The sequence below is a fragment of the Arvicanthis niloticus genome, chromosome 14 (genome assembly GCF_011762505.2).
Source record: "Arvicanthis niloticus isolate mArvNil1 chromosome 14, mArvNil1.pat.X, whole genome shotgun sequence".
Taxonomy (NCBI): domain Eukaryota; kingdom Metazoa; phylum Chordata; class Mammalia; order Rodentia; family Muridae; genus Arvicanthis; species Arvicanthis niloticus.
In genome coordinates this window covers 50,588,006-50,598,389 of record NC_047671.1, presented here as the reverse complement: position 1 = coordinate 50,598,389, position 10,384 = coordinate 50,588,006, and the positions used below count along the sequence as shown (strand labels likewise).

Genomic DNA, 10,384 nt, shown 5'->3' with positions numbered 1-10,384 from the left:
CTTCAGATATGTATTTTTATTATAAAAAGTGAATAACCAACTAATTAATTGATGTATGTGTGTGTCATTTGACACAGATGCCCGAAGACAAGTTGTGGAAGTTGACACTATCATTCTTCTATGTGTTCTGAGTTTAGGAATCAAACTCAGATAGCCAGTTTTGCATGGCAAATGCTTTCTACCCACCAATCCATTTTGTTGGCTCCATAGTGAATATTTAATATGAATTTATTTCCAGTGAATATTATTAGTTTTTTCTCTTGTTGTGGTGAGAAATTGCTAAAAATCAACTTAAGGAAAGAAGGGATTATTTGGTCTCATGGTTCCAGAGCACTACTGTCCATCACAACAGAAAAGTCTCAGCAGCAGGTTAGCTTGTTCTGTAGTAGGAAGCAGAGAGTGATGAATATTGGTCTTCTGTTGATCTCTGCTTTTTGTTTAAAGAAAGTATCTAGCAGTAGAATGGTGAAGTAGAAGTTTTTGGATATATCACGTGATGCAGACTCACGTGGTGTTTTGCTAAGGCAAGACCCTTGAGAGGACACATGTTGTTTGGAGAGGGTATGAACAATGATGGTGGACTTGCACAGCTAGCCTTGAAATGCTTCAATGGTCTCCAGTCTTCGATGACCTTCACTTCCTTGAGAGAGACATGGCAAAAACTTCTCCTGGCATCCTGGCTGGTCCTGGTTGCTCCTGCTGACTCCTGCTGCCAATTTGGTGGAGTCCTGGCTGTCTCTGCTGGATCGTGCCACCACTGCTGGTTCGTGTATCCTGACACTACTGAACTGGACTGCTGGTGTGCTGACTAATGGAGACTGAAATCATCCCAAGGAACTACTTCTAGAACTACTTCTAGACAGGTCCACATCTCTTTGTCTTATTTACCGTCTTTTCTCCCCTACCTTTTGACAGTGGGCTAAAAAGGGGATCAAAGTGTTTGAGATCACTTATTAAAAGTAGGTTTTAAAAAATTTAAGCCTACAGAATGGTGTTGCTCACATTCAGAATTAATCTTCTCACCTCAATCAGCATAATCTAGCAGATCCTTCACAGACATGTCCTGGAGGTTGGTTTCCATCATGGTTGTTGAAAATCAAGTTAACAATCAAGATCAACTGCCATAAATATCAACTTTAATTCTGTTGCACCCCCAATCTATGAATTTACAGGCTTTGTAGATAAAGCAAAGGGAGGATACTTCTTGTGACTTCTTCCAGTGCATTTTGCATGTTTGGTAATTTGAAAAAGGAATATTTTGAATACTTGATGAGAGTGTGCTTGTTTCTGTTTTGATTCAGATATTAGTTTTGTGTGAGTGAAAGAGAGGGAGGGAGGGAGGGAGGGAGAGAGAGAGAGAGAGAGAGAGAGAGAGAGAGAGAGAGAGCCTTTATAGAGAGGGGGAGCCTGAAATTATCTTTGATAAGTTTATTTTTCTTTGGTCTAAACAAACATGGAGGAAAAAAACTTATAAACTTAAGATGAAAAAAGAGTCTGCAAATGGCCGTTTCCACCCACTCTTTTTTTGTTAAGGTGGAATAGAAAATTATTTTGTTTTGGGGAAAATATCTGTTGTCCATTAAGACCCTGGATGAATCAGGATCATGCCTGGTAAAGCTTGGCATGAAAATTAAGGTAAAACCCAGCCTCTCTATGTTGAAATATATCCTCTTTAGGTCAACGTCATATGGAATTTTTGTTTATTTTTTGAGACACATTTTCTCAAATAGCCCTGGTTATCCTGGAACTCACTTTGTAGACCAGGCTGGTCTCAAACTCTGAGATCTGCTCTCCTCCCACATTCTGGGTCTAAAGGCATGTGCCACCACTGCCTGTCTTGACTTTTCTATCTCTATAAAATTAAAGTGTTGAGACACCACATTTTTGGAGCTTGAATTAACATATTTTATTAAGAAATTAAAGAAATGACACTAGGCTAGGGATGTAGTCCAGTTGCTAGAATGCTTGCATAGTATCCAAGAAGCTCTGAGTTCTATGCCAAGCACTCCATAAAACTTGTGGTGGTGCATGCCTATAATCCAGCATTTTGGGCAGGGGAATCAGACATTACAGGTAAGCTTTAGCTACATTGTGAGTTCAATGACAGCCTGGGATAAATAAAACCATGTCTCAAAAATAAAAAGAAAAGGAAACCAATTGCACTGTGTAAATATCCAGCAAAAGCTATTTAAAAAAACCTATGAGGCACTAATATTAAAATACAATAATAATCTTCAAAGTATTATTTTTATTAGGATTTAAAATTTTTATTGGTTATTTTATTTATTTACATTTCAAATGTTATCCCTCTTCCCAGTTTCCCCTCCACAATCCCCCTATCCCCTTCTCCCTCCCCTTGCCTTTATGAGGGTGCTCACCCACCTGCTAACCCACTCCTGCTTCAGTGCCCTAGTGTTCCCCTATCCTGGGTGATCAAGCCTTCATAGGACCAAGAGGCTCCCTTTCCAGTGATGACAGATAAGGCAATTCTCGGCTATATATTCAATTGAAGCCATAGGTAGCCCCTGTGTACTCTTTGGTTGGCAGTTTAGTCCCTGGGGGCTTTGGGGTTCTGGTTGGTTGATACTGTTGTTCTTCCTATAAGGTTGCAAACCCTTTCAGCTCCTACAGTCTTTTCCCTAATGTCCCCATTAATTTCCCTGCACTTAGTCCAATGTTTGTCCATGTATATTCACATCTGTATTGGTCCAGCTCTGGCAGAGCCTCTCAGGGAACAGCTATATGGCGCTTCTGTCAGTAAGCACTTCTTGGCATCAGCAATAGTATCTTGGTACACTATTGCTGGATACAAAATTAAGTCAAACAAATCAGTAGCCTTCCTCTACTCAAAGGATAAACAGGCTGAGAAAGAAATTAGGGAAATGACACTCTTTACAATAGTCATAAATGATATGAAATATCTTGGTGTGGTGCTAACCAATCAAGTGAAAGATCTGTATGACAAGAACTTCAAGTCTCTGAAGAAAGAAACTGAAGAAGATCTCCCATGCTCATGGATCAGCAGGATTAATATCGTAAAAATGGCCATCTTACCTAAAGCAATCTACAGATTCAGTGCAATCCCCAATCAAAATTCCAGCTCAATTCTTCACAGAGATATAAAGAGCAATTCTCAAATTTATCTGGAATAACAAAAAACCCCCAAGATATCAAAAACCATTTTCAAAAATTAAAGAACTTTTGGGAGAATCACCATCCCTGACCTGACCTAAAGCTATACTACAGAGCAATAGTGATAAAAACTGAATGGTATTGATACAGAGACAGACAGGTAGATGGAATTCAGTGTAATAGAATTGAAGTCTCAGAAATAAACCCACACATGTATGGTCACTTGATCTTTGACAAAGGAGCCAAAACCATCCATTGGAAAAAAGGCAGTATTTTCAACAAATGGTGCTGGTTCAACTGAAGGTCAGCATGTAGAAGAATGCAAATTGATCCATATTTATCTCCTTGTACAAAGCTGAAGTCCAACTGCATCAAGGACCTCCACATAAAACCAGATACAATGAAACTAATAAAAACTAAACCTGTTACTTAAGAGACAAAATGAGTATATTTGTTAATGAATGCTTTCTCAGAGACAGAAAATTATCCCTTTTGACTAAAATATACAAGGACAATATGAGAAAATAGAAACCTAGGCATTTTTGAACACTAGAAAACACCAGGAATTTATAATTCTCATATAAGTAAATATGAGAAGACCACACTTGCTTGTGGGAAGTGAATTACTTAGAATAAAATTATGTGAAATGTTCTTTCATACAAGCTATTTACTCACTACATGCTTTCAATTCCCTGCTAAATCTCCCATATACACCAAGCCCCCCTGCAAGTCCAGGAAGACAGTCCATTGAGTCATAACAGACTTTAGTTTCTTAAACCACTATCTACAAACTTTCTTTGACTTGTTCTTAGGATCATCAGCTCTCTAAATATTGTTTCTCTCAAGATTCAGAACCAATACCACAAACCTAAGAATGAACAGACTGTCCTTAACAAAAACAACCCACCATTTGATGGCTCACAAGGAATCTGTCATGAATTTTTCTAATATACACCTCATTACTGCATATTTACAAAGTTTATATTGACAAAAGCTTCTATAAATACTTAAAACCTAGAAGAAAAAGAAATTCCACTGTATTAGAAGCTGATGCTCAAGTAAAACGAAAGATCATACACAATTAATCACTGGCACAGAACGCATACCAACAAAAATACAACTTTATTTTGCAAAACGGGAAACCTATTTGGAATGGCTGAAACAATAAACAAGACAGTTTTTAGTGGTGCGGATTTCCGGAATTTGTACTTACAGTTTGGAGCCACATGATGTCGCTCTTTACCATAAAATAGATCCGACAGAAGACGCACTAAAGAAAAAAAATTCTATTCTTCCCGGAAAGAATCTCTGTCCACCATCCGGAGTCTGAAAAATGGAAGATGCAGCGGGGGTGGACTGACCGATCAGTTTTCTCCTAGCTCTGAGACGAGATTCCTATCAGAACAAAGCACTGTGCACTTGAGATGGAATTTTCCTGGGTAACTGGCCAGGAATACCAACGCCTGCTGCTCTCTTTTCTTCTCCTTTCAATCTGGGAAGCAGGGAACAGCCAGCTCCATTACTCCATCCCAGAGGAGGCCAAACACGGCACCTTCGTGGGCCGCATCGCACAGGATCTAGGGCTGGAGCTGGCAGAACTGGTGCCCCGCCTGTTCAGAGTGGCGTCCAAGGACCGCGGGGACCTTCTGGAGGTAAATCTGCAGAATGGCATTTTGTTTGTGAATTCTCGGATCGACCGGGAGGAGCTGTGCGGGCGCAGCGCGGAGTGCAGCATCCACCTGGAGGTGATCGTGGACAAGCCGCTGCAGGTTTTCCACGTGGAGGTGGAGGTGAGGGACATTAATGACAACCCGCCGGTGTTCCCAGGGACACAAAAGAATCTGTTGATTGCGGAATCCAGACTGATTGACACTCAGTTTCCACTAGAGGGCGCCTCGGATGCAGATGTCGGTACAAATGCTCTGCTGACTTATAGGCTAAGTCCCAATGAACACTTTTTGTTGGAAAAACCATCCAACGATGAACGGGTAAAAGGCCTTGGGCTTATATTACGAAAATCTTTAGACCGAGAGGAAACTCCAGAGATATTTTTAGTGCTCACGGCTACCGACGGAGGCAAACCCGAGCTGACTGGCACCGTTCAGTTACATATCACAGTGCTGGACGCCAATGACAATGCTCCAGTCTTCGATAGATCTCTCTATACCGTGAAATTACCAGAAAATGTTCCAAATGGAACACTGGTAATCAAAGTCAATGCCTCAGATTTAGACGAAGGTGCAAATGGGGACGTTATGTACTCGTTTTCTACAGATATTTCACCAAATGTGAAATACAAATTCAACATAGACTCAGTTACAGGACAGATTACTGTAAAGGGACACATTGATTTTGAAGAATGCAATTCCTACGAAATTCTCATAGAGGGCATTGACAAGGGACAACTCCCACTCTCCGGACACTGTAGAGTTCTTGTAGAAGTTGAAGACATCAACGATAATGTCCCAGAGTTGGAATTCAAATCTCTATCACTTCCAATCAGAGAGAATGCTCCAGTGGGCACTGTCATCGCACTCATCAGTGTGTCTGATCGGGACACGGGTGTCAACGGGCAGGTGACCTGCTCCCTAACAAATCATGTCCCCTTCAAGCTGGTGTCCACCTTCAAGAACTACTATTCCCTCGTGCTGGACAGCTCCCTGGACCGAGAGACCACAGCGGACTATAAGGTGGTGGTGACAGCCCGAGACAGAGGCTCTCCCTCGTTGTGGGCCACAGCCAGCGTGTCCGTGGAGGTGGCTGACGTGAACGACAACGCTCCTGTGTTCGCGCAGCCCGAATACACAGTGTTCGTGAAGGAGAACAACCCGCCTGGCGCGCACATCTTCACGGTGTCTGCAGTGGACGAAGATGCGCAGAAGAATGCGCTGGTGTCCTACTCGCTGGTGGAGCGACGGGTGGGCGAGCGCTTGCTGTCAAGCTATGTGTCTGTGCACGCGGAAAGCGGCAAGGTGTTTGCGCTGCAGCCTCTGGATCATGAGGAGCTGGAGCTGCTGCAGTTCCAGGTGAGCGCGCGGGATGCTGGTGTGCCTGCCCTGGGCAGCAATGTGACTCTGCAGGTGTTTGTGCTGGATGAAAATGACAACGCACCCACACTGCTGGAACCTGAGGCAGGAGTCTCTGGTGGAATCGTGAGCCAGCTAGTGTCCAGATCAGTGGGTGCAGGCCATGTGGTGGCCAAGGTGCGCGCGGTGGATGCGGACTCTGGCTATAATGCATGGCTCTCTTATGAGCTGCAATCGTCAGAAGGCAGTTCCCGTAGCCTTTTCCGCGTGGGTCTGTATACGGGCGAGATTAGTACTACTCGCATCCTGGATGAAGCAGATTCGCCGCGTCAGCGCCTTCTGGTGCTGGTGAAGGACCATGGTGACCCAGCAATGACTGTTACCGCCACAGTGTTAGTGTCGCTGGTAGAAAATGGCCCGGTACCAAAGGCTCCATCACGAGTGTCCACGAGTGTCACAAACTCGGAGGCGGCACTGGTGGATGTCAACGTGTATTTGATCATCGCCATCTGTGCAGTGTCCAGCCTGCTTGTGCTCACGCTGCTGCTGTACACTGCCCTCCGCTGTTCCTCTGTCTCCAATGAGAGCGTGTGTGGGCCTCCAAAGCCGGTAATGGTGTGCTCCAGTGCAGTGGGGAGCTGGTCATACTCTCAGCAAAGGAGGCAAAGGGTGTGTTCTGGGGAGTACCCACCTAAGACCGACCTCATGGCCTTTAGTCCCAGTTTATCTGACTCAAGGGACAGAGAGGATCGATTGCAGTCTACAGAGGATTCCTCTGGAAAGGTTAGTTTTACTATTGTCTTTGACTTGACCTTTTCATAAGTGTCTTATTATCACATTCTTCACAGATTTATTTATTACTGGATATGGCATTCTTGCGTGGTGATAGTTTTCCTTTGGGAGTTTGACTATATCTTCTAGCATGCAAAATTTCTGCCGAAAATTCTGCTGATAAGCTTTTCGGTGTTCCAGCTGCTGTAAAATTTCTGTCGTCATTGTTGATTCTTGACAATAAATTTGTAGATGTGGCTTTTCTTAGTTTCCTCCTCTCTGAACTATGCTAAGGTTTTGACTATCCATTTCTTCCTCAGATTTACAGGGTTTAAGCTATAATTCCAAAGGTAAGATTTCTGCTGTTCTCTTCTCTCTGTGAATAACACAATGCAAATATTTGCTCACATAAAAAAACCAACAACCACTAAGTCTCTTAGTCCTTCTTCTTTAAAGTTCTCTATTACCTTTGACTCTCTTCATGAGCAAATATTCCATCCTTGAGGCCACTGTTCCTATTGCTTGGTCATGTATATGTAATCGCTCTCCTTAGGTTTTCAGTCAATTGTGTTCTTCAATTCCACAATTTCTGTGCAGTTGGTTAAAACTCCATCTTCGTTGAAGTTCTCTTCCTGTTAATACTTTATTTTCTTGAGCTCATTGGGCATTCTGTGTTGGATAGTTTAAAAACTGTCAGAATTCATTCACCTATACATCTTTACAATTTGGTTTCTGTAGATCACAGAAATTCTTTTGTGTTATACTCACATGCTTTCCCCTCTTTTGTTATGTGGTGCCACTGTTTCTTTATATATATATATATATATATATATATATATATATATATATATATATATATATATATAAAGCAGCCACCTCTCATAATCTTTCTAGCAGGGGAAAACTTAAATTGATAGTTGTCTAAGAATCTAGGCTCCTTTAAGCCATTTGGGGCAGATATGTGTTCCCGGTAGTTTTACACATAAACTCCTAGCAGGAGGATCCACCAACTTCTTTTTTAATCAATGCCTAATAAACTCTGCTCCCCTTGGTGTCCGTGCACTGTATAGATGCCCTGGGGTAAAATGTCTGCTCACCTATTTCCTCTTATTCACAGAGGGACTCACTATAGCTGGCCTGAAACTCATTGAATAAGCTAAGCTGATCTGGAACTCAAAGAAGCTATCCTACCTCTGCCTCCCAAGTGTGTGTACTCACACCTGGATGCATGCCTCTTTGTTGTTCTGAATAGTTTTCAGTCATTTAGAATCCGCCGTTTTTCTATCAACGTGCTGATTCAGGTGAGACAGAAAGTATTTCTTGATCTGCCCAGCGAGAAGCTGTAAAATTGGCTCTCTGTTCCTCTCTTCTCATTTCCTCATAGAAAAGAGGCTTCAAGGTTCCCGGAGCATCAGCTTTGAGCGCTGCCAATTGTCCTCATCCTAGAATATGCTGGCTTCCATTTGTACTCCGAGTAGAAAGACAAAAACCAAGCCTTTGGGTAGCACTCTGCCCTCTGAAGTGTCAGGATGTAGAATTGAGGTCCACTCTTCCTTGGAGAGAAGTATGGTCCTATGTTTTTGTATATTCACATATATTATTGAAATGCCACCTTTGAGAAGTAGTTTTGTTAGGTATTTAGCACTTAGTTGCAAGTTATTTTTCCCTATTGCTTTCAAGATCACTTTCTATAGTCCTTTCATGAGAAGATGACTACCAAATCTATCGTTGATATATTGTTACCTGTTTTCTCTTTTTAGCTCCTTTAAAGATTATTTCTAGGTGAGATGGAGGTGGCATGCAATTTTAATCTGAGCACTGGGGAGGCAGGTGGAGGTAGATCTCTGAAATTGAGGCAAGCCTGGTCTACAGAGTGAGTTCTAAGACAGCCAGGTCTATACAGAGAGACCCTGTCTCGAAAAACCAAAACAAAAGATTTTTTTGTTTGAAAATTGTCAATAACATTTTTATTACCTGATCAGTTTTTAGTTGCTTTAAAAAATCTCTTGAAGTTTTTATGATCTTTTGTATCTGTGAGTTGACAATTTATCAATTTAAAATAGTATTTATTAGCATACCTTCAAATATTGCTTTTACTTTATATTACTCTCTTCTGAGAATCACTATATATATGTTAAATATTTTCTCCACATACTTCACATGTTTTATATCTATTTGTGCTTTTAAGTCATGCTCTTTGCTGCATGGTGCTTCTGTTATTGCAACTTTCCCCTTACTTGGTAACTATTTCTTCTTCTTTCTCTTTTTTTGTTTTTGATATAGAATTTCTCTGTATAGCCCTGGCTGTACTGAAACTTGCTCTGTAGACCAGGGTAGGCTTGACCTCTGAGATCTGCTTGCCTCTGGAGTGATGGGATTAAAGGCATAAACTACCATGCTTAATTCTTTTCTTATTAGTAGGGGATACTGCCCAAATCAACTGAATTCATAACTTCTGTCAGTGCTTTCCAAATTTTAGAGCCTTACTTTACTTTTAAAAAAGTAGAGCTTTTAAGTGAAACTCTCTTCTTTTAATGAATTTAATTGACATAATTATAGTTATTTGTGATCTCTCATGTCACTGAATCATCTATCTGAACATTTTTTTCTCATAAGTCTCTTCTTATTAAGTATGATAATATTGAATTGAATTCTAGACACTGTTCAAGAAAAGTTGTAGTTGTCTTGAATGATATTTTCTTTCAGAGAAGCATGATCTATTTAAATATTTGCTTGATATGCATTTAGAAAATATACATTTTATCAATGAGAAAGACTGAATTGAAATAAATATTAATTTCTTTTCTTTCCTTTTTTCACTCCAGAAGTATCTGTAATTAATAAGTGTTTGAAATATTAAAATTTTGTATCTCTTATTCATTACTTTTATTCTACTTCGTATGACAATATAAAGTAAAACGAGTCATAGAGTGCTGGGATTTGAGGTACGCACCACTACTCCTAGCTACAAATAAAATGCTTTAAAAAGGAGAACAGCGAGTTAGACCAGCCAAGAAGGTATTCTTTACTATCTGACTGAAACAATGGCCGAGAAGATTCCTGTGTCTTCTGTGGGATTTAGGATATCATGATTGAGAAAGCAACCCCCAAGTTCTCAACTAGAGAATGGCAAATACAGGTCCTGAATGGTTTTCCAACAGCTGCAAAGATGGGTCAAAGTTCAGAGACTTTTATCTCCCATGTATATGCATAAAATGTAAACGATTTTCTCTACTAGGAATGCCTTTACTCCATTGAGTATATCATCTCTTTTACTAAAGCCTAAATATTTTTGTGGCACACTACATTTTAATCAACATTAGGATTCTGACTTGCTGGATAATTGTAAGGTAAGTGATTATACAATTTCCACAGTTGCTACTTAGATGCTGTATCTTGAAAATAGTGCCAAGTTGCTTACTAAGATTGTGCGACATCCAGACAAATAAAGTCT

General features: G+C 40.8%; 1 protein-coding gene across 4 annotated transcripts in view; it reads left to right on the top strand.

The window, feature by feature from the left end:
* Positions 1-10,384, top strand: part of LOC117719719 (protocadherin alpha-7) — a 222,463-nt gene that overhangs the window by 19,586 nt on the left and 192,493 nt on the right. Inside the window, exon 1 of one of the 4 annotated variants that reach the window (XM_076912773.1) lies at positions 2,396-6,942. The exons of the other annotated variants lie outside the window; for them this stretch is intronic. Within the exon in view, the coding sequence (XP_076768888.1) occupies positions 4,558-6,942 (2,385 nt within the window). The 5' untranslated portion in view covers positions 2,396-4,557. Of the gene's footprint in view, positions 1-2,395; positions 6,943-10,384 lie in introns of those variants that run through there. 4 annotated transcript variants of the gene reach the window in all.